Genomic DNA, 25,131 nt, shown 5'->3' with positions numbered 1-25,131 from the left:
AGTACCTACCAGCAACATTCATGGATTAGAGTGAATATATCAAATGCCACGCTTAACTGGCAAAGGCGATAAGGTTATTTTTCATTTACTGTCCCCTGCTGTGTGGTATCTTAAATATCAGAAGCCAGCATTTCCAAACAGCAGTCTGTTTATTTTTTTAATTTCTACCCTGGTTATGCATTGTTGCTCGTATTGATAATGCTTAATAGTATAACACAAAGACAGGGAGGATTCTGTGACCAAGCCTGTTATTGGGATAAAATAAACATTTGCAGAGAGGAGTTTTGCTATTGTCAAAAAAATTGTTCTCTGTAATGTGCTATCTGCTTTTAATAGCAGGTATGCACAGACATCATTTGCCCCTGGAACACTCACAACTAACTTGCACTGAGTGGCAAAAACAACCAGCATCATGGCTGGTAAAGGGAAACTGCAAGAACGGGAGTAAACCAGATGATTATCTGCTCACACTAAAGGAAATTGGACTCAGCAGTGACCCTCAGAACTTACCAAAGAAGCAGCAGTCCATGAACACTGACATGGGGCCAGAACTCCTGTGTCCTGACATTGTATGTAACTAATATTGATGCTAGGAACAAACATGAAGCAAACCCTGAAGGCTACAAAAGCCTTCGAAGTAAATAAAGATGGCACATGGTGGAGGTGTAGGGCATCATAGAGCCTAAATAATGTTGTAATCACAGTGACTTCCACATTCCGGGATGTCACGCACATACCCTCTATATTATGGAAATAAATGTTGCATGATTACTCTGGAAATGTCTTAGTTGGCATCAATTATGTAGTCCTTTTGCAGATGTAGAGTGGATCAGACACCCAGTGCCCTCTGTTTCCATGGTTTTATCTCATCTTGTACAGTCCTTTAACTCTTGTTGTAGCCTTATTATCTGCTCGACAGCACACCATTTAGTCGATGCGCTTTTGGCCAGAGCTCTTGGCTTTTTGACCCATTTCTCTAGTTGTGGCAGGGCAATAAGAGAGTATGTGCTGCTGTCTCCAGCTGTTTGTGGATGTTTGTTTGGAATTCAGGAAAATATGGTGTGATGCTGTTCACTTCATTGACCACAGGATTGCTCTCCGGGTTTGACAATTACTGAGAGAAATATGACCATTACATTGTACTGCTGTCATTGGGAATACCTGCTGGTCTGCATCCACCCGGCTACATCGACACAGAGGGAGAAAGAGAGACATGCAAGAGAGTTAGCTTCCAGTTTTGGTGCTAAACAAGATATGGTCATTCTAGGATCATGGCCAGGACAAACTGAACAAAGTAGTTCTGCAGCCTTAGCATAAAACTCAGGGGTAAACCCTGTTTGAAGGCCATTTTGTGATCGGATCTTAAAATGCTTGTTATTGTGTTTAGGCTTTTCCTTAGTTTCATTTCTCTAAGTCTCAGTTTTGCCTACTTCATTAGTCAATAGAACTATTAAGACCTGGATCCTGCTGCTGCTGAACTGAACTGGCAGGAAGTTGGCTGCTGTTACTGCCTCACACACACAATCGCACACTGACCACCTGTAAGCTGACTGTTTTTGGCTGTGTTTAATGTATTTAGAAAGGCATTTCCTGTGAGGAACAAACCAAGAAGACTTTGTCCACTGCCCTTTAGCTGCTGGTATTTCACAGGCCAACACCTATCACTCACTGCACTCATTCAGGAGCAGCGAGGAGACGTTGTGGTCAGAAATAAACACACATTGCTGCATTCCTTTTGGGAAAAACGATTATAAACACCTTACATTACTCCATCCTAAACTACGTGGCTACAAAGGTGTAGCTGAGAAACGACACCCCTTCTATTTGGAATCATGATGTTAGGGGAAAATACAAAGCATTGTATATAGGTCGGTGTAAGTCAGTGGGTATGAAGAGGTTTTAGTCATGAGGATTTGACAGGCCTGCGTTCCTCAGGCTGGGTGTGTTTGTGTGGTCACTGAGGTGTTGTAATCTGTGTGGTTGCAGAAAGTCCCTCTGCTCCACATCCAACCACGTGGAAAAGAGGAGAGCTGCCCTGTGTGTGTTGAATTAACCCAGTGGAGTATGATTCTGCTGCTCCATTGCCTCTGCTCTGTTTACTACACTAGATCATATCACTTCCTGTGGACAGATAGTCCCAAATTATGGTCTGGGGGAATCTGCAAAGCTGTTTATTTGTGTATTGCTTGGCTGCTGTTTTTGCACTTTGTGTGTCTAGCCTGCTAGTTACAGTGTAGTGTTTAGGCAGTTTTTAAGTGTGTGTATATATAGTCTTAAGTTTGCTTTGCAGTGATAGTGGCCAGAGAGGGTGCAAAGGGAGTTCACTGTAACTAAAACCCACTGGACTGTGAGGAAAAACAGTTTCTCTCATCTCACAAAACACCAGAGGCTGTTTATACAGCACCATGCATACAGTGGTTGGTTCTTCTGGACACAGTAGAGTGCTGGATTTGGGTATTGGAAACTTTGACCTTCTGAAACTAGTAAAGCAAGTGGATTTGTAAGTCAGAATGTTGGTTGCACAGTTTTGGGTTTTGCAGCTGCAAGAATCCACAGGCCTGTTCTGTCATCTGCCAAAAGACTGCAAGTCATCATCTGACTGTTGTGATTGATCTGAGATCATCCACAAGAGGCCTGTAAAGGAGTGGTTGCTCAGTAGAATTTACTGGAATCACTAGAAGTGGTAATAAAAGTTAGAATGAAAAAACCCCCAAAAAAACTGCAGGTTCCACCATGTCACAATCAGGGCTTTTTCCTGTATACATGCCAATACATGTCTAATTTCCTTCCTTCCCTGTATGTTACTGTATAGGGCAAGAGTAGAAAATTAAACGCATGGTTATTCTGTAGGATTGGGCAACATGACCAAACTTATTTCAAGGCTCAAATGTGTATCTTTATTGATCTGTGTGTCTTGTTGTTTTACACTTTAAATACTCCAGGCCTTAAAATCATGTGAACCTTTGTTGCCTTGTGGGATGAACAGGAAAACCTCAGTTTATTCCTACTTGGGAGTGTAAAATTTCCAGTATGGTTACAGCTATTTTTTGCCTTGTCATTCAAGGAAGCTGAAGTGACTCCGACTTGTTTTTGTGACTCATGATGAGTGAGTTGTTCCTACTGCAAAAAATGGCAGCCGACAGGTTGCATGTAGCCTTTCTTTAGTATTTGATTTGTTTACCCCGTTGCAGACTGCTCTTTTTGTTTCTTCATTCAGCTGTAAGACGGGCTTTTAGGAGGCGCATCACCCTCTTTCTTTGCCTTGAGCTGCTCCTCTTCTCAAAGTGTTGGGTATAGAGGGGGAAAGCTGCTCTGAGATCATCAGTCCGGGCTAATTTCTCCTTGGATCTGGGCCCAGGCTGCTGTGGTGTTGCTGCCAGGGCTTGTGATGTCAGATGGAGTGTAGACACACACACACACACACACACACACACACACTAATAGTTGTACCAGCAGCTGAAGCAGAGCCAAAATACAGCAGTTACTCTTGTATTGCTGACTGACTCTGCCCAGGTGTGTGTTTTGACTGTGTGTGTGTGTGTTTGAGAGGCACAAAGTTTGCCGTGCATCCTGTGTGTTGTTTTATTTTGGCTGTGCTTAGTGTGTGATGCAAGCCGTGCCAGGGTAGTCTCTGCCTTGAGTCATGATTTAAAGGGCCATGCTGTGTAGTAAAACACGTCTCTACCTGTAAATCCTCGACAGACTGCAGATTATTTTTAGAGGCTCAAGCAGCCTTTTGATCTGTTTCGCTCACTGTTTGTTTGTTGCTCTGTATTTTGTATTTAAGCTAATCAGATTATTGCATGCACTAAACTTTCATGTAGACATTGTTACTGTGTTTGAAGGGAGGCTCCGGGGGTTAATTGAGAGGGTTGGCTTCAAATTTGAGTTTGATCTTTTAGCTGGCCTTTAACTTTGCTCTTAAAATGAGTCAAATTTTCAATGAGTCCAGCATGCATCAGTATCAGTTTTTTCAGTTACTGCACTACACTATGTGGTCTGTGTGTACAGTTTGTGGTCTGTGAGGCGCATTTCTATGTGTGTCTTGCCTCTAGACTGGATTTACTTGTGTGTTTCTAATGCTAATCACTATTTTTTTTCTTTAGCTGGCAAAATTTTGTATTTTGCAAAAAGCAATTTACTGTGATGTTCTTCTAAGTCCGTTTTTGTAATATTTGTTTTAATGTTTTCTTTATCTCCTATTTTCTTTCCCCAAACTTCCTTATCTCACCTCCTCTGCCCCCATGCCCTTCCTCTCACTGCTGCTCACTTCCCTTTACCCTTCCTTTTTGCCTTTCTCTTGTATTGGCTTCCTCTCTTTCTTGCACGTTCTGCTCGATGTCTGGAGCAGAGGTTGTGGTGGAGTACGAGTATGAAGCGCTCCATGAGGATGAGCTGACCCTGCGACTCGGAGACATCATCAAGAACGTGCGGCACATAGAGGAGGATGGTTGGATGGAAGGAGACCTGAATGGAAAAAGGGGCCTTTTCCCTGACAACTTTGTGAAGGTGAGAATAAGTGCTCTGCAGTCACGCCACTTACTGGACGATATCAAATTCTATCTGATTAGCTTGTTTTCCTGTGTGGGGCTCACCACACATTTCCTCTGAGTTTTTAAGTGCTCTTGTCTGTTATAGTACCAAGCTGCAAGCATGATCAGACCATAGCGGCATATGGCTAAAGCTGTTGGTCACAAGTTACATCAGTGTTTTCCTCACTGATTTCTTAGAATTGGAAGCAACCTGTGTGCGAGTGCTCGATGCTTAAATATTCCATGGTGCAACTGTGTGAATGTTTTTGCAGAAAAAGGAAAAAAAACTGATGAGATGAAGCACAGTGAGCAGATGTCCCAGTTGTACTAGATTTTCCATGGCCTGAGTTTTTTGTTTTCCCCCTGCAGGTCAGGTTTAAGTGTTTGAATACACTGTTAGCAAAGGGTTCTGCTTTTCCCAACTAGTTTTGCAGATAATAACAGTAGCTGTGGAGTTGGACTGTGGCTTAGTTACAACTGAATCATCTTTTAGTATGAGTTGATCATGCACCTGAGTGCATCTGCTGATATTTACACAGAGAATGTGACACTGTGATTGTGCGTCCACTTTCCCTGGGGGGCATGAGCACAGGATGGGAGGAGAAAAACAATCACGGAAAAGGGAGGCTTGCAAAAAGTTGGAGAACCCCCTGCACTACACTGAGGCCCTCTCTCCTTTTTTCGGTCCTATAATCCTACGTAGTGAGATAGGTAATCTGCTAAGCAGCCTGGCCCAGTCTCTGAACATGGATGGTTAATCCTCTAAGGAGCCTGCCGGCTGTTGAACTTTGCTCCCGACAATATAACAGTCGTCTGACATGCTGCAATATGTTCTTCCTGCTAAAAGGAGCAGGAACATTGACATTGCAGCTGAGGGAAGATGGTAAGGATGTTAATTTAATGGAAAGCTGACGTAACAACATGAGATGTATTTGTATCATTATTATTATAGGAATCGTGCGTATAGGGACGTATAATGGGATTGTGTCTCTGTGTTGATAATGTGATGTTATCAGCTCTGTTTGTGCGTGTACAACCATCAGTTTTAAAAGCTCTTATGTGGCTGTCGAGGAGACACTGTTTGTGATTTATTTTTAATATGCTAGGAGACCATTATTATATATGTGTGGGCATGGAGTCTTCTTAGAGAGGAAATGCTTAACATTTTTAGGTTTTTGGATGCTTCTTGGATGGAGGACATTACTGGTTTCTTTAGTAAATAACTGTGTAATATGCTCTGGGCCCTGTTGGGGTTAAATGATTGCATCATGGTGCCTTTTCCCTTATTTATTACTCATCATGTACAGACCCATGTATCTTCACTTAGCCTGGCCGGTGGTTCAGTCTGCCTTATTTGAGATTCAAACACGCAGCTCTTATTAGAGCTAATAACCCCAATAACTAATAACTAAGAGCTCCTTTTATTGCAACCCCACCCATTGGTGAGAGAAATACTTTTGATTGGTTGAAATTATTATCCACTCATGTTGAAATTAAACCATAAAATTGTGAAGTTATTCCCTCATGTCATCATGTGGATCACATTCTGTGCACGTGCACGATATCTTCACTAAATACTAGACACGGTGTTTTTAAGAAGCAGACTGTGTTCTGTGTAAGATTTCAAAATAAGTTGGACAGAAGACAAAATGAAACGGTGATAGAGCTCCTTGTTTACTCACTTTACTGGAACAAGAGTTTCCCCACAGATACACACATTTTAGTTATAGTCACAATCTAGTTAACACCTTTTATTATGTGTAAAGATGGTGTTATTTTGTTGAGGTGTGTATATGCAGCACAGATAGTGTAGTGTAGTCACACCTTTGAAGTTATTTGTATAGACACTTTGCACTTAGTGGTGTCGGGGAACACACACACACACACAGAGCTGGAGGGACTTCCTTTATAGGGAAATTGCACAGTCAGCATGTGTGAAGCAGGGAGTAGAGGGCAATCTGGGTCATTGTCCAGCTACACACTTCTTATCACTACTATGATTTTATGAAATCATACATATTAAAATACTGAACATGTGTGTTCTTAAGTGTCAGCCCTTAATATTTAGAACAGTTAAATTGTCTTCAAGTTAAGACAAATACAGGAAGGTACTGCAGTATGTGGTGGTGGGACCGCCTCATTCTCATTGCTGACACTTGTGTCATCACACCGGAGGTCAGACAACAAGCACCAGTTGCACCCATTTTATTTACACATCCACCACAAAGTACTCATTGTGAGTGTCACATTTTATAGTCTGTGTAGTCTAATATATATCGCTATAGTCTAATGTAATATCTGTACATTTATCAACACTGGAATGTATTATATGTCTATGAAGCAAAGGTGTGTTATGAACTTTGTGCTTGTGTCAGGGATGTTTTATAGCCTGACAGGATCATTAGCGATTGCTACATTTAGCATGAGTGGGCTGGAAGGAGTACAATGCAGCATTGAGCACTGACACTGGTTGCCATAGCTGTGGTTTTATTTTGTGCCTCTTTAGCTCAGCAGTATGCTGACACACATTTCATATCCCCTGTGAAAGTACTGCTCATTTGTGCACATATGCACTTTTCTTTTTTCAACTCTTTGGTCATTTCTGTCATTTGCCTGCCTTCTGCCCAGGGTCCACTTTGTCAAGTGTTTCATTTTACTCTCAGAAGCGGTCTGGGGTGGCAATATTGTGTGTTTTGGTTGCGTCATAAAAAGGGAAGAGGTTTCTTCTCCTTGCCTGACTGGCCCCTTGGTGTCCCACTGACCTGCTGTTGTTGTTGTGGTTGGTTTGTGTATATCTATTCCTCCCTGGGCAAACACCAATAAAACCACAGCCTTTTTTGTTTGTGGTAACAAATACAACAGTTACTCCAAAATACAGTTTTCTGGTTTCTATTTTTAGTTGTATCATTAGTACTTTAAATTTCATTTCTTCCATTGAATCAAATCGAAAATTAATGTTGTTCCTAATTTGTCAATCTTTTCATGATGTAACAGCGATGACGTGACTTAAAGAATGGGATGGGAATAAATGTTTCCTGCATACCAATGTGTGTTTCTCTTTCAGGAGTTGAAAAAGGATTCCAAAGAGGTGAAGGAAACAAAGAACGAACCAAAAGAACAAGCCGCTCCATCTCAGAGGAGAGAGAAGAGCGCAGGGAACGTGGCCAACCTGGTTCAGAGGATGAGCACCATTGGCATCCCAACTGGTGGCTTCCAGCCTCAGCCGCCAGCAGCTTCAAAGAGTAAGATACTGCAGTTTTGTGTATGTGTGTGGGTGCGCAGTATAAGTGTGGCTTTCATTTCTGCTGCACATGTGCCTCCTGGCAGGTTAAAACAGAGTGTCTTTGCAAATATTGTTTCACCTGCGTCTGCTGTGTGTGAGCTTGTACACAACGTGTGTTGCATACCTGCACCGTGCCCAGTCTTGCTCAAGGAACCGAGGGTGAATACAGTTTATTTCAGTCTTTCTCCTGCTACTGTGTTAATGTTTGCTGCTATAAGTAACAGAGATGTTTGAAAAAAGCCCACGGGTATATGTAAACATATACACTCCTTTTAACATGTGCACTCCTGCTGAGGACACATCTTGTTTGGATAAACTTCATTTTCAATCGTGAGCAGACAGAAGTGCTTATCATCAGCTCCACATTGTGGTTAGACCTGTTTAGAGAAGTCACAAATGGACCCACATAGCTGTCAATCGCTCTCAAGCATTCAACTCTAGAGCCAGGGCTGGCTGCAGTGGTAGTTCCTGGTCCCTTAAGTGCACACGATTCTAAGTCTTACATCCTTTTTTAGCCTATTTCACTGCTGTCAGTGAGTGGGAGGCGGGGAAACACCTTCGATAAATTCTCGGCCTTTCACAGTCAAAAATACTTCTATATTAAAATATGTAAATCTATGTCACACAACCCGTCACAGCCTTCCACAAAGGATCAGCCCACACACACACACACACACACATCCTCCAAGGCAAAGAGGTGCTTTTTCTTTTTTAGATTTTCCTTTGCACTGGTTTGCTTGTTAAACAGGGTGTGTCCACAGGTTCCCATTGTCCTAGAGTTCCTTACAGGGTGGGGTTCTCCATTATCTTACCACTCACTGGAGTTACTTGCCTTCTCACCTGTGACTGTTCTCACAACGCCTCCCTTTGACATTCCAGTGGAAGCAGAGCACAGTCACACGCAGAACACAAAATCTCATGTGAGCAGCAGGTCGGTTCACTTACTGACTTTGTTTATTTTTTTTTAACCCCTACAGAGCCTAAGAGGAGACAGTGCAAAGTGCTGTTTGAGTATCAGCCACAGAACGAAGATGAGCTGGAGCTGAAAGTTGGAGAAGTCCTAGAGATCATTGAAGAGGTACTTCTAATGTTCGACTGTATTCATGTTTGTTTTTTAGACTGCACAAATGTGATTTTTACTTGCATGTTATGGTTTTAAGCACTGAAGATAAACCGATAGCTAGCTGGATATTTCAGTGTAGACAAGTCAAAACAAGTCAGATATGAGCAGTGCACATTTCTATAAAAGCTTGTATAAAGTAGTGTAGCTTATATAGCATATATATATATATATTCTTTTGAATGAAACAATCTGCTAATGTTAAAACTGGGAACATCTCTGTAATATTGTTAAATCTGTCGGGCGTGCAGGTTGAAGAAGGCTGGTGGAATGGCCTCTTAAACGGCAAGTCCGGACTGTTTCCCTCCAACTTTGTCAAAGAGATGGATGCTGCAGGAGAGGAAGTCGAATCCAACGATGCCGCTGCAGAGGAAACTGGTAAAAAAAAGCACACATACACAGCAGCATTCACAGTGAAGGGTGTAGCTCTGGCTGGAAAAACATTAAGAGTTGGAGAACTGGAATTTTTGGGGTTGGGTTAGGTAATTGGGTGGCATGATACCAGAGCGAAGGTTAGTGTATTTTCAGGCCACGTGTCAACAAGTGTTAATGTGTTTTTTAAGAGAAGAGGGGAGACTCTTGTTTATGCGTCAAGGCCTTTATGTTAGTGCCAGTTCAGTTAAGTGTAGCAAGAGCTGTTCGTGAGACAAGCCTCAACAGGAAGCTTGTCTGAATGTGAAAGTGTCTTTAAGCCTCCTGGGAGCTGCTCTTTAATCGGCACAGTTTAGAAGCCACAGTGTGAAATCAGACAGTTCTCATGCTAAATGAAACTTATTGAAACTTGTCATACATATGCTTAAGTAAATACACATAAAATTAATTTTAAGATGAGTGGATGTGTGTTTTTCTCTCAATGTAATACTCTAAATACTGCCCACCTGTTGCCTCTTCTTACCAGATGGAAGCACGGCGGGAAGCACGGTGGAAAGCACCACTGTCCCTACATCGCCTCAGCCCGCCTCAGGAAACGGAGTCATTGCTCAGCCCAAGAAGATCCGAGGCGTCGGATTTGGAGATATCTTCAGAGAGGGATCCGTCAAACTAAAGGTTCGACTTCCAAGCCCTGAAGCAGAGGAGAAGAAGGAGAAGGTGAGTCAGCTGAGACCATTAAAATAAAGTTAACCCTCTGAAGCCCAAGCAGTGTCTGGGAGGGTTTTCACTCCTGTCACACTTTGTAATTCACTTCATCGCAAAATAAAGTCCTGCAGCTCTCTGGAAACAGCACAATCATGGCTAGATGTAAACTGAAACATGTGCAGTGTATAGAATTAAATTAATCATTAGTTGTAGTTACTTGGTGAAGTTAACTGTTGTTGTTTATCGTCGGGACTGAAGGAACATACCCAGATTCATGTGAGGTTTCTGTTTGTTGTGAATACAGTGTTTCGCAGTCGTCAACACACTTGCATGGCACCTAATTCAAGAAAGAAATACCACTGTCTCCTGACACAGACACATTTTAGAGTACAGTACTGTGCACTGAAGCGTTGTCGCTGATTGATAATGAATAACATAGACCTGCTGCTTGATTAGTGTAGTGTTTAACTCCCCCTTTTTTGCTTCTCTCTCTTCTTCACGACAGCTCACACACTCTTTTGCGGCACTAACTCAGCTTCCTTCACTCTCCTTCAATCCTCACATACTACCACATGTCGCATGCTCTTACACTCTCCTCTTCACAGCTTTCATTTGGCCTTGACCAGTTCGCTTAACTCACCCACTGCTTCTCTCCCTTTGACTTTTGAGGCTTCATTTTTTTGCCGCTCTGTAAAGGTTGGCTTTATACCCATTGTATACTTGTCACAGGTTAAAGCCAGCGCTGCAGAAATTTAATGCCACACCATAGCGGATACTATTAATTTAATCTTTATTCTTTTTACTTTCATGTACCTTCATGTTTCAGGGTAATTCCTTTTTCCCCTAACAAACTAATTTCATGGTTAACAGCACCAGCGTCCATAACAAAACCTGCTCTGATTATTCCTCTCATTTCTGGTTAAAAAAAAACAAAACAAACTGTCCTCCAGTCAGAACTCCTCCACACAATGCCACATACTCACTCATGAGTAATAAGTCATTCCCATTTGTATGGTTTGCTTCATTTTAGCCAATCCCATCATTACCATCCGCTGCAAAGCCCGCCCACCCCAACATGACAGACTCACCTAAAACAGACGGGGACAACAAATCCAAAGGTAAACAACCACGGTCCTTGGGTTTAACTGTTGTCATTAGTGCTTGTTTTGTTTTTCTGGATATGTCATTTGAATAGTAGATAATGGTCAGATCATCATTCAAGTTTATATCACAGACATCAATATGATTTACTAGTGACACAAATCATTACTATTGAATACAAACATTTCTATGGAAACGCTGAACTGCCACAGTAGAAAATTATTTTTATCACTATCTAGTTATAACGTTATAAAGTCATGCAAGTCTGATCTGCAGCTGGTGGAAACATTTGTTAAAGGAGGTTCAACCACTTCCAGGCATTTGTTCTCCACCAGCACTGTGAATGGCTGATTTAAATTGTTTATTAGCTATAGTACATCAGATCAGATCATATTTTGTGACCAGTAAGTGTTAAAAATAAACAAGAAATTTAACAGTATGTGGACTGATAACAATGTATATGTAGACATGAGAAATGGCTGTGTAAAGTTTACATGTAGTATACTAGTCGTATTGTTGTGTGCTGCAATCTGTGTTGCCACTGTAATAAGAAAGATATTTGGTTTTCACAGCAAAAGAGTTCTGCAAAGTCACATTTGGGTTCGAGGCCACGCATGAAGACGAGCTGAGCCTGAAAGAGGGCGACATTATTCATATACTCAGCAAGGTAAGCTTCAAGGTGCCTCGTGTTTATGTAGCTGTGAACTTAGATGACTAATCAAATTTTGCTGGGAAATAGTGAGAACCAGAGAATGAGTTATTTTTGCTTAAACAAACCTGCCGGGTAGGTCTTATGTCATCCAGCATGCTTGTTGGCAGTTGTTGACTGAATGAACTTAGGGTCGTTAAAGTTTAAGAGTGTGTTCTTCAGGTACTTAACTGATCAGCAGTGATGTAAACATGGCAATCCAGGGGATCCACTTTTGTTTTCAAGCACAATTCTTACACTTTGTTTATGTGGCGTTTTACTAAAGGTAATGTTTAAAAAAAGAAACACCCCTCTGGGCTCCATGCTGCTTTGCTTACAGGTGTTTCAGAGTGTAGGTATAGGTTTTCAAGCGATGCAATCCTGACCTCAGACATGACACAACAGGGGGAAAAAATAATAATAATTACTAGGTAATAATAACATTTCCATCCTTTGAATCAATAGACTTAAACCTGCTAATTGTCCTGATCGTCACAAGCAATGGGACAATGCCTCACAAATTGCTGCATCACAAAATCTTGTCCAACAGGAAGTTCATATGGTATGCTTCACTTATCAATTCATTGATGCCAACAGCAACTTTATCCTGCTTTGCTAAGACTGTGCACCTCTGTCATCATAAAATAATACAGACATAGTCATCAGGAAAGACTCTGAGCAGTAGTCAGCGTCATTTTAGCGGCACGTCAGTGTTGTTTTATAAGGCTGACGTGTCGATATCGTGTGTAGTGAGAAGTATGATTTATTGGGTCTGTCAGAAAGAAATGACAGCACCACAACAGGCAGCTTGAATACCAGCAGCATTGGATCATAGATAGCTGTACTTAATCCTGGCTCGGTGTTTAAAAGATGTTCTGATGAATCTGTATCTGTGTAGGTACGGTCTTTGTCTAAAATGCCATCCCAGCAGAGGTGGCAGTTTGACAATTGTACCTGGATTAGAGGTTACAGATTACTTTACATCCACTAGTAGGAGCCGCTAACAGGTTATATGGTCTAATTATCGGTTTGACTGATCACTAGACAGAAATAATCTTACTGTTATAGAGTGTACTGTGTGCCTTAATGTCCTTCATTCATGCTTGTTGAGTCATTTATAAGTTTAGTCTCTAAACTTTATTTAATCCAGAAAACCCCTCTGCATTCAGAGGTAAATCATTACAACCAGCCAGCAGAGAAAGACACGCAGGATCTGCTCTGTTCAGCTGTGCCTGACGTGTGGAGGTATGATGACTCTGACTCACTGGGTTGTTATTCTTTAACAGCAGGAGAGTGGTGACACATAGCCGTGGCTTCTTCAGCTGCACTGCTCATGGTATTTTGGAAAGCTGCTACCATCTAGTGGAGATTGTAGGAAAGTGCTTGTAAAATGACCAGAGGTGTATTTGTAAAGGACTTATCGTTTGTATTTTAGACACAAAAAGACATGTTAATGTGTTTTTTTTTTTTTTTTTTTATAGGACACAGGAGAGCCTGGCTGGTGGCGAGGCGAGATCGGAGGAAAAGAAGGAGTCTTCCCTGACAACTTTGTTACTGTAGTTACTGAAGGAGAGAAAGAGGTAAGTTGAGAAAAGGACTTGGCTAACTGTTAGCCTGGTAAAACTAGTGCCATTTAGCATCTGGCTTAAAACTGTTTCTGGCAAAATAGATTGTAAGGTAACCTTGACTTTATGGGATCAGGACCAATGCAGCAAGAGTCGAGAATGAAAGTTTTCTCACCGATGTTACAGTAGTAGGTGGGATTTGCTATGACTCAAACAATGCTGAATTATTAAACTTCAGAAGTCTCTGCCTAGAGACCTAGAGCCTAGACTTTAATGTAAACAGTTGAGACCAGTCCCATTTCTTTTAACTACTACACTTGAAATGTGTTCTTGTAGTGAACAATGCAGAAGTTGGATCCTTCATTATCTTTCTATAGACTGCAAATAAATGTGGATGAAAAGCTAGTTACCGGTACCCCCAATTTTTCGAAGTGCAGTATTAGGGGAAGACTTTTTCTACATCTAACATCTTTTAGTTAATCCCTAAAATCAGACAACATGAAGGTCTATGTGCATTGTCTCATTTTTTGTATTTTTTGGCATTTTTTGTTATTATGTGTGGGATTAATTCTGCTGTTCGGAGTCAGCACATAGATCCCAACAGAGCAGGTACACCAGGTTTGAGCTCTGTCAATACTTCTACAGACAACAGCTAAGACATGCTGATTTTTCATCAGGCCTGCAGCAGGGGGATGTAATTTTAATCTTTTAAAAAAAAGAAGTGTTTAAAAAAAGAAAACATGGCTTTATCTGTGCATGGAGAGATTTAATCATAAGTATTAGCATTATGGGATCCTATCAAGTGAAGCCTGCATCGATTTAAAGCTTTCTAAACAAGTTAAAATAGCTTGACACAGTGGAGAAATTAACCTTTACATTTAAGCATCAATGGAAGGTGTCAGTGTTTGTAGGTGACATGTATACAATGTTAAGACAGATGATGACATACACAGTAAATCCTCCTGAGATCAGACGTCTTATTTAGCAACATAGCAGTCCATTCAGCCCTGGTCTTTCAAAGGATACTGCTGACACTGAGGATTGATGATCTCAGTTTCTTATATTCCTCTGCTAAAATAAATGTTAATATTTGTATTTTTTATCATCAGAAAGCTCCTCAATGTTTGCTTGTGTCTTATTCAAGAGCAGGGGAAATGATAATCCCACTGTTGACTTGATGTAAGACTTGTCATATGGTGCACTGCACCTTATGTCATCTAATGAAAAGTATGGAGCAGTAAGCACAGATTAGGTTTTTCCATTTCCCACATTTCATCTGAAAGCTCCTCCACATGAGTAAAGCAGCCTCTTGATGATAATCAGTCAGATGTATTTTGTGGTTAAGAGCTTAACTGTGAGAAGTCTCTTCCATTCACGTTTAGTGTACAAGAGGGTCACCCAGTCAGGGCAATAGTGTTGAAGCACACACTCATACAGTAGATTCCCGAGCATGTTCTGTTTTGACCCCCGCTGTTGACATTGACATTTCCAGAAAAATCTCCTCTGAGGTGTTATTACAGAAAGTCTGTGTGTGTTCCTGTTTCAGGCTCCCGCATCAAGAGGGTCAGTGAAATCATCACCTAAGCATGACACAGAAGAGGTGAGTAATAATGAGGAACATGGATTCTATGGTGGTGTTTGTGGCACGTGAGTGTGATTTAATCTCATGTATGAAGCTTGTAATAATGGATATTTATTTGTAAAATGGTGGAATTGCGTGAAATATCCCTTTTTAAACTTCGATTTTGTGTTCAGTCTGTCAAAACTGTTGTCTAATGTAGATTGGAACGGCTATATCTCTGCCAGTACTGCCCTTTATATTTGGAGTTACCATTAATCCAGATTATCTTTGGATGAGACGATCATATATCAGATAACCAGTTGTCATACTTTCCCCTGCCAATATATATAAAGGATTATTTGGGGCATTGTAACTGAGATATGATCATGAGCTGGAGTCAAGTCACGTACAGATCATTTTTGTCAATATGTCTGACATATGTGAGTAAACCTTAACAGACCTCCTCCAGCTCTGGTCACAGAGGGCGTCATAATCATTTTAGGGCAAAGATAAAGAAAAGTAATGAGAAGCATGTCATCTTACAGAGGCTTTCTGACAATTGTAGGGGACAACAGCTTTATATTTTAAGATAGCAGAAAAGATCTGAATCCTCAGCTGCTTGTTGTCTCCACTGCTGCGGCCTGCCTGGGATTCTTTTAGTTGTTTTTTTTTTTTTTTTAGTGTAACCTTTCAGATTAGTATTAAACTGACCTGTGATGTTAGGCACACATAAAAAATATATGAGCATAGGTGTAAAAAAAGAAAAACATCTGGCAAATCCACTCGAGAGCGACATTTGCTACCGTTCGGCACAATTCAGTGGTGCATTAGACGCTTTTTACCAAAGCACCTGGGATTATGAAAACGGTGATGTGCAGGTAGTCGAAAGGAAGCAGGATGACATTTTAAGTGTTCAATTGAAGCTCTGTATAAACGGGCTACATCTGGTGAGTCAGGCTGCACATGGTCTACAGAAAGGCTTTGGATTGTATGTTAGCTAATGATCAACCACTGACCTACTTTATAACTCAGACAAAAAAGCCCTTTCTTTTTTAGGCACTGGGAACATGACAGGCCAAAACCCTTGTGACTGGCAGCTTGGTAAACACTGGTCAAACACATGCCTCCAATGTCCTCATAGTTCCGTCTCTTTGTCCAATTTTGTCTCAACCAGAAGAAATAGGTTTTCATGTAATTTGCAATTTTCCATGTTTTTGAATCAAGGCGCTTGTGATTTAAATACAAATGATCTTATCAGAAACCGGATATGGAACGGAGATATGAATGCATAAAAAAAAAACAATTGTACCCCGTTTGTCGGATGGCGTTTCAAATGTGAGAAATGAGAGGTGAGACCCACTGGGATTGTATAATATGATTTGATTTCAAATGGCTTTGCCTATTTAATGGCTGCCACCAATCAGAATGTCATTGCTGATTACTAAGCCCACAGGGTCTGACTCCATTTTCTATGGAAAGAAATTCCTATAATACTAATGAAGATGACAATGTCAGACTTATTTAATCTCAAAAAACTGTAGACTCAAAGTACTGCCGCACTAGTCAACTGGAAGAACTTTTATTCAGTGCAATAATCTGCATACTAATGCGGATTATCATCAGCACATATGGTTGCTAGATAGTTAAAGGTTCAAACCAGTTCTTTAAAGGTAGGGTAGGAGATTTCATTCTGATGCACTTTTTGTTAAATTAGTGTAACTTCTCTTTACAATCGGATAGCAACAGATTAGTTCGGCAGTTTCTCATTAAAACGAAGAATATGAATCATCTGTGGAAGCTATAAAACACTAAAAACATCAGCCAATCCTCCGGGTGGACCCTGCGCGGCGTATTGGCTGGTTGTCACTCTCTTCCTGCTCTGCACGCACCAGAGAGGTACGTGCATGATGGCCGAAGTCACAGACCGCAGCTCGTCTTCAGGTAATGCGCGTCCATGTGATTGGGAGGCGTGGCTTCGGGGTGAGCTCCGAGAGAAAGGGGCGTGTGTTTACATCCGAAATCTGGCTGACTCTCACCAAGTTTTCAAAATCTCCTACCCTACCTTTAAAATGCGTGTTTTATCTGTACACCTACAGATAAAAACAAAAACACACATTTATTCTAACATATGTGTATGTTTGCAAACATGTAGAAGTATGAGAGTTCACCATGTAGCTCCTACCACCTCCTCCACCACCACCACCTGCCCGCCTGAGCAAACAAGTGTTGCACGGTGCAGACTGCACTGCAATGCCTGTGTAGTCAATTTCCAGTAACATCTGCTGTCCTCCCACCATTTTCCACAGTAGATGCAACCTGTTGCAGTAATCCATGTGGGTCTTAGTGTCACTGAGCTTTAGGTAATGATAACCTCTAACTCCTTCCCCTGTTTCAGCCCACCTCCATCAGTCAGTGACTCTTGGCCATCCCAGCTACTGCTTGTACCTCTATTTTTTGTGATGCATTGCAGAGTGTTTAACTTTTATATGCTGGAAGCATTATTATAGGACAGATATTAAGAAGAGAGCGAGTTGGCCTCTGTTATTGGTCACTGCAGTATTGGCAGTGCGGTAGTATTTGCAAGGGACATAGGAACCAGGGAGGTAGAGAGATACAAAGCAATATTAATAGCATTTTCAAAGTGTAAAATGTGATGAAAGAAATGTTGTGTTGTTTGAACTTGGACACAAGGTGAACACAAGAATCCCCAGAATGAAGCCTTGAAGAGTTGTGACAGTCACATGTGTAATTACCCATTGATGAGATGTCGCCCCTGACCTTCAAATAAGACTCGGACCAGTATAGCAGAAGGTCCCATTTAGTTGTCTTGTATTATGTTGTGGTTGACTGTAGTTAATGCACTTCTGAGGTCTTTTGTTACCAAGATTGAATTCTTGACCCTGCCTGTGTTGATGTCACTTAATAAGAGCAGTCATTGTCCTGAGGTTTGGAACATCAGACTTGTTATTTAGTGCCAGGAGAGTTTCAGTATTGATTTTTTATTTTTTAACTTGGAACAGAAAAGGTCAGCAGGCCTGTCACGGGGTACAGAGCAGAGAAAGCAGCTGACTTATTAAAAGGTTCTGAACTTTCTACAAGTTTCAGTCTGTGTTTTTTTAGCATCACATTCTTCCTGTTTGTTGTCTCAACTGTGACATTGCATTACAAACATAAAAAAAAAAAAACATTGTGGTTACTAAACCAGAAAAAAAAGATTCCACTGAACATTTTGTCAAAGCAAAGAGGGGAAACAGAGCTCGGTAGCTTCGTCGGGTACAAGCTGAGAAGCTTCAAAACATAACATGATATTTATATTATTAAATTAATGAGTCTTGAACCTTAATTTGTTGTAACTTTTTAATCCTTCCTTCTGGATTTCATGCTTGTGCATTAGGGATGTTAATAGACTTCAGTGCTTTAAGGTAGCAGGGCGACTTTTTGAAGCACTTGTTGGCACGTTCCCTTCTTTGCGGACTGTTTAGACGAATAATTCTGATTGTTTGAGAGATAATACGTCTGGTAAAAACTCATGTCCCACTTTTATGTCTCTCTGACCTATTTTCATTCTCTTCTTTCTTGTTTTCCTGTCAGAAACCGAAGAAACCGCCTCCGCCATCAAAACACACAGGTAAGAAGCACATCAGATGTTACACTGATAAATCACCTAAAGAACAAAAGCCTTATGAGATGAGGTGAATTCTGCTCTTTAGTCCTCAGCATAGATAACCAGTTAACCACAAGAATACTTCCCTAACTCAGTGTTTTTTTCTTCTACCAACTATACACTATGAGCAGTATACTATTGTAAGTCAGACATTTATTTATATAACCACTGTTACCGTTCAGATGAAGAGGTCACATATTTAAATGCAGAACTGTTCCTCCCAGTGGTGAGAAAGACCTTTGTTAATTCCTAGTGCAACAAAATCAGCTCTTAGGCGAGCTGGTGTGAGGAGAATATTAACTTGCAGCTTTTTTCTTATGTATTTATGTCTGTTGTCAGTACATGGAAGTTGGAGTAAAGGAAGAAATCAAAAAATCTGCAAATATTTATCATAATTTAGGCCTCAGTCAGTCAAGAAAACCACTAAATTTAAATATGCCTCTGTTTTAAGGTGGAAATGTGTTTTTTGTGTTAGGAATGAGAGATTCTGTATTGCTAGATAACAGTGCCATGATCTACACAACTACACAAAATGCACCCTTGCACTAATGTTTTCCTTTTCTACAGAGGAAGTAACCAAAGTTTGCATTCATATCCTGTTACCACTACACTCTGTTGCACTCATCTGTTGTGTTCAGTCAGTGTGTGTGTGTACACAATTTTCTTTCTATGTTGACATTCTATTAATGTGTATGGGTCAGACACCAAAGCAAAACCACAAAGTTGTGCATGTGGCTATACCTACAGTAACCACGTGCTGCACAGAGACAAAAAAATGCTGCTGAACTCATAGTCGGCTGTTTAAAGTGTGTGTGTGTGCGTGTGTGTCGGCATCAGAAAGCAGTGGTTTTCATTGTGGCATTGTGCTTGTGAAAGTGTGTGTTCCCTCTCATTGTCTGTGGAGTCTTGAATCAAGTCGGGTCAGACACACAGAGTGACCATGTTTCGTTTTTCAGCTCATAAACCAGAGGTCCCCAGCGCTGACAAGAAGCCTCACCTGGTCAGGGGAGAGGACAGAGGTATGTCTTTCCTCACATCCATCCTCGGCTTCCCTGTCTGAGCTCATCTCTCATTTCTTTGTATCATTCGCTGCTTTAGTCCACAAACCAGACGCTATGTTCGTGTAGACGTCTGTGTCTGAATTTGCACTTCATGCACCGAGTATTTCACTTTCAGCTTTATTCGTAGGTGCTCATTGTTATTCATGTTTGTGTATGTGTAAAATTTGAATCTAGAAATACCAGATAAAGGGATGATGATCTGACATTGTAGTCTGTGTGTGTGTATATCTCCAGATGTTCCAGGTATTTTACTATTCTTAGCTATAGTTTTTCATACATTTTTACATTTCATACATTTCTACAGATTTTTACACTACCAAAGAAATTCATTTAGGATATTTTATTTAAGTTTTTTTTTTTTTTTTAATGCAGGCACTTTTGATATTTTTCAGATTTGCTTTCTGCTTTCGGGAAATTTATTTTTGAGAAGTTTTTTAATAACAATTTTCTTATATTTTGGCATTTTCCCATATTTTTTGTATAATTAAAAAAAATTGTTATTTTGCTCTACTCTGTTAAAAGAAGTGAAAATTTGATACAATAGGTTCACCTTTGTGGTTGCAGAACTTTTTTATACCTTTTTTATACCTGGTATTTTATTTTAATGATGTGATCAACCATCACATACAAAAAAACAAATTTCTTCTCACTGAAGCTCACAGGAAATGAGGACTGTGTGTATCCATGCACCTCTGAAGTGGCTTACATGCACTGCTGTGTCAGTGTCACATCTGGTCCACTTCGTATAAGATGTGTTCAGACTTAAACCCTTGTTTGATCGAAGCTTCAACGTGGCACTACATACAACGTAAATCAATGTTATATTAGGTTAATGAAATATGTATGTGTGCAAGTAATGAGTGTGTGTGTGTCCACCAGTGCTTAATTAAATGAATCAGTGAATGCAGGTCTGGTTAAATTTTAAAGAATGTCAGACAAAAGTCTGTTTTTGTTTGCATCTCAGCTTTATTTTTAAGGTGTTCTGCGATACTTAACAGTCAATAAGACGACAGGTCACATTGTGATAAATAGGGCAGCTCTTTTTTTAATCACATCTTGCAGTTTTGTTTATTTTTTTCTGCAGCACTGCGCTGCTTATACCGCCCTGTCTTCACCACAGCGGCTGCTGTGTTCAGATGCTGGCACCACTTACTCGTCTTTCACATGTCTGCTTAACCCACAATGTCAGCTTAACAAATGAGTCACAAAGTGCAGATGCATGTACCCCCTCACTCTCAGTTTGTCTTTTTTTACCCCCTCCTTTCTGTCTTTGCTGAAGTAATTGGTGTCATTGCTCTTTACCCCATCTGTCTTACTTTAACACAGCTGAGAAGACTTTTATGCTTTGTTGTCAGAGTCCATTTTCTCCTGAACAAATGACGACTTTAATGGTAGAGCAGTTCTCTACACATATTGCTGGTGTTTCCGTGTATCAACAATGATGTGTGTGTGTTTTCTAAATAATAATAATAAATATTATTATTATTATTATTATTATTATTATTATTATTATTATTATTATTATTATTATTATTGAATAATAACAATATATTATTATTATTATTATTATTATTATTATTGAATAATAACAATATATTATTATTATTATTATTATTATTATTATTATTATTATTATTATTATTATTATTATTGACAAAATAAAAAGTTCCAATACATGGCAGTGTTTCTGAAAATAGACTGTCATACCTTTCATATAACCTAGCGTCAGGTAACAACCTAAGACTCTCAGACTCTGCAAACTGTTTGCAAAAGGTGCATATTTCATAGAAAATATGCAGCAATTACAAGCAACAGCAGCAGCGGCCCCGGTGCTCCGTTGGTGTCTTTACAGGAAGCGTTCAGGTGCAGTTCGGCAAAAAAAGCTTAGATAAAATGGTGGTTTTAGTGCATTTGAGGTTTTTCCATGTTACTGCTGCAGCACCGTTGCCGTCAGTGCATCTGAACAGTTGTGTAGTGTTCTCCCCTGGTACAGCATGTAGCTTGTCTTTGTGTATTGTGACTATTTAATAGCATGAACATGTGACATACAAATTACAGCAAAGTCTATCAAAAGGGTTGAAAGGTTGCGACTTGTTGTTGGCAGACAGGCCTGTTGAACATCAATTTGATTCATCAATTTGACTTGGGCTGTGCACCAAAACAACTTAAAATGTGATTTCCTTTAGTTGCCGTTGATTACTGTGTGTAATCAGAGTGCTGTTGGCAGTAAGGCCAGTTTTAGTCTGTAAAACCTCTCTCTCTCTCTTCTGCTCCATTTGTTTCCCCTTTTGTTCATCGTTCTCTTTCTTTTACTTTGTTTCAGTCGACAAGCCCACACCAGAGCACAAACCTTCCAAGCCTGCAGCACCAATAGTCCCACCCAAAAAGCCGATCCCCCCTCCAGGGAAAGCCCGAGCAGGAAGCATTCCACCAAAGAGGCCTGACAAGCCTCTCGCTCCCTCACCAAACCTCAAGTAAGCATATCACCTCATGCTCTATGCTCTTGAAATTTTAGGTCTTCATATTACCTGTAAATGCGTTTGTGTCTGCTGCAGCACGGTTGGGTGAACTCCAATTTTTAACCCTTCAGCATGGACTTCATTTCTCAGCCCTGGATGTGGCTGCGTGGTTTCGGCTCATCTATAATGAGTCCTGGTGGTTCCAGACTTCCTCCCTCTTTCATTTATCATATTTATTTTCAAGTTATACACATTTACAAAAGATGTCCTTGCTTGGGGGTTAAGCTCTGGGTTTCAAAAATTGAACTGAATATTTTTGCATGTTTTATTTTTTTATCCATGTTAAGTTAAATGTCTGACAGAATAAAGTGTTCAGAGGATGAAGGAGTCCTTAGAATGTATTAACTGGAGACCTTGCTTAGTCTAGTCCGTGTGTGTCTGTGTGTTTTTGTGCAGTCAGTGATTTGTTTTAAATTATTTTCCTCCTTTTTTCAACTACAGGCACAATGGAGAGGTGCCTTCCACACGACCAAAGTCTGACTTTGAGCCATTATTGCCCACCAAACCCAAAACGCTGTCTGGGGACTGGGGGGAGAAATCCTCAGATATGGGTATGTAAAGACACACTAACTGTTATCAGGTGATGTTACAAGTGTAGGAACTGCCAGCCCACACAGCCACAGGAGAGAATGACAGATATTAGAGATGAGATGTTGTCCGTCTCCTTATGTGAGGGGTGTTTATGGCTCACATGGTCTGATTAGTGGCTTTAGCCGTTTTCCGATGCGTCCCTCGGCAGGACAATTATCCTGAAGTTGCTCCAAGTGATTGCACCATTGTAGTGTGATTGTGTATGTTCTTTAGATGAATATGAGTCAGTGTGAAGTGCTTGGAGTGCATTTGAGTAGGTGGAAAAGACACAACTGTTAGAACCTGTGTTGCTGTTTAACAGAGGAGGTTAGAATCCTTTGTAAGATGGTGTCTCGCTTTGTCAATCAACTGTTTTTGCAGAACTCAAATAGAATGGTGGAAGACATAAAGGTGACATGCAGAGCTTCACACATCACCTCTCATAATAGAAAGAATATAGGAGCTGTAAGAAGGAAGTGGAACAGACACTGAAAAGATGAATAGTTGGAGGTTGATGCTTTTAAAAGTAGAAACCCTAAGGGCCTTTGAGGGAGGATTTGAGGTCTCCGTTTGTGACAGATGCCTTTGCAAAAGTGCTAAATAGGTGCTAAAAGTCTACAAGGCTCTCCAGGAGTCAGCCCTGTCACGCACTCCCATCGAACATGAAAATTCAATCTTTCCTGCAATTACAGTTTCCTGACTGCAGCTGTTTACCACTCATGGGTGCAAAGAGCTGTTACACAAGAGCAGCTTCTCATTGATTCATTTTAAAATGACTTATTTTTCAGTTAGCTGTCTTGTGTATAATTCCACAGCCTTTCTGTTCATTCATCCAAACCTCCAATCTGACAATTTTTTAAAAATTTTCTGTTTATGTCACGGTCTTTCCATTGTTCCAGTAGAATCAATAATGACTTGCAGTCATTTTTATTTTGCTGTTTTGTAGCTTAATGTAAATCTATCCTCTCTGGAATACCTTTTACAATGAAATCCATAAATCTAGCATAACAGGGATAAAAAAAAAAAAAAAAAAAAAAAAAAGAGGCTGAGCAGGCAACTGAGTTTCCCACGACTTTGATGCTACTGTACACAGACTCCTTATAGAACCCATTGATGCATAAAATATTCCACCTGTGGCCTTTACTTCAGAATCAGAATCAGAATTCCTTTATTTATCCCGAGGGGAATATATATATAAATAAATATCTAAATGCTGAGGTAGCTTTTAAATCCCTGAGTTGTATCTAAAAGAAATATAACATAGTTACTACTGTATAAAAACCTTTATACCATTGAGAATTATGAAGTAGCTTAACCTCCCTTCACTGATTTGGGTGGGCAGCTGTGTAGCTTGCAGTTTGAGTTGGGATAGTTGTTGTGAGAGAGTTTTAACATTGAGGCAGCTGGACTCATATAGCAACTGAACAGTAGTATTGTGTTGAAAGGCAGAGGAATTCTTGGGTATTTTTTCTGCTGTTTTCTGAACCAGCAGTGATCTCAGGGGTACGTAATCCTATGCACCACAAGAAATGCATGACTTCAGCTGTACGTGGAGAATAAAGTATCTATGCTATGTGTTCCTGATCCGATTAGAAGATATTAATGTACTGAGTAAAATGCCTGTCTGAACCCTTGGAACCAGCTTACACGATGGCACTTCAGGATTTGCCAGGAGGCACTGCAGAAATAAAGAGGAACTCATATGTGTAGCTCAATAAAGATAGACCTCTCATTTCACTAAAGAGGGAGAAATTGGTGAAGATATTACCACTGTAGCAGAGAAAATAAACTCTTTTTAGCTGCTTGAGTGACTTAATGAATCCAGATCTAGTTAGCTCCGAGGAGAATTTAGTAGAACAATTTGCAGTCGATGAACATGTCCACCAGGAAAAGAGGATGTCTGCTCTAAATGCGATTGCCCTGGCACATCAGATTGTCTAAGGCAGTTTGTCTTTAGGTGTACTGTTAGAGTCTGCAACCTCTAGTCCAGTGTGTAATGGGTCAGCCAAGCACAGTGGATTCACAGGGACTGTGCACTGAATGGTGATTAGGTCACAACATCTTACTGTGCACAGAACATTGTCTGCGAGCAGGAAACCTTCCTTGCGAGGGGCACGGCCTGCAGAGTTGAGGTTGCTGTGTGTGTCACTTATCTTCCGTTTTCCTCAGCATCCTCTCCCCAATTATCAGACCAACAGAAACTTTTGTCAGTCACCGAGAGACAGGCAGGTGATTATGGGTGTTGACGTCAGGCAGTGCACCCACATACAAAGTCTCAGCGTGAGCTGTTGAGAAAAATAGAGTCATTATTGTTGCCCTGGGTTTTCTGTGCACACTCACATGCAGCCTATGCATCTGCTTCTTTTTTTGAGTGAGGAGTGAAAACAACA

General features: G+C 40.5%; 1 protein-coding gene across 1 annotated transcript in view; it reads left to right on the top strand.

Moving 5' to 3' along the window:
* cd2ap (CD2-associated protein) overlaps window positions 1-25,131 on the top strand; it is a 38,488-nt gene that overhangs the window by 4,653 nt on the left and 8,704 nt on the right. The window contains exons 2-14 of the mRNA XM_028397648.1: window positions 4,352-4,509; window positions 7,597-7,774; window positions 8,793-8,893; window positions 9,187-9,313; window positions 9,834-10,024; window positions 11,043-11,130; window positions 11,686-11,780; window positions 13,283-13,381; window positions 14,913-14,966; window positions 18,519-18,555; window positions 19,548-19,610; window positions 21,976-22,126; window positions 22,613-22,722. Of these exons, the coding sequence (XP_028253449.1) occupies window positions 4,352-4,509; window positions 7,597-7,774; window positions 8,793-8,893; window positions 9,187-9,313; window positions 9,834-10,024; window positions 11,043-11,130; window positions 11,686-11,780; window positions 13,283-13,381; window positions 14,913-14,966; window positions 18,519-18,555; window positions 19,548-19,610; window positions 21,976-22,126; window positions 22,613-22,722 (1,452 nt within the window). The remainder of the gene's footprint in view (window positions 1-4,351; window positions 4,510-7,596; window positions 7,775-8,792; window positions 8,894-9,186; window positions 9,314-9,833; window positions 10,025-11,042; window positions 11,131-11,685; window positions 11,781-13,282; window positions 13,382-14,912; window positions 14,967-18,518; window positions 18,556-19,547; window positions 19,611-21,975; window positions 22,127-22,612; window positions 22,723-25,131) is intronic.

The sequence above is a fragment of the Parambassis ranga genome, chromosome 24 (genome assembly GCF_900634625.1).
Source record: "Parambassis ranga chromosome 24, fParRan2.1, whole genome shotgun sequence".
Classification (NCBI taxonomy): Eukaryota; Metazoa; Chordata; class Actinopteri; family Ambassidae; genus Parambassis; species Parambassis ranga.
Note: the sequence above shows the minus strand (reverse complement) of the source record. Positions and strands in the feature narration are given on the sequence as shown.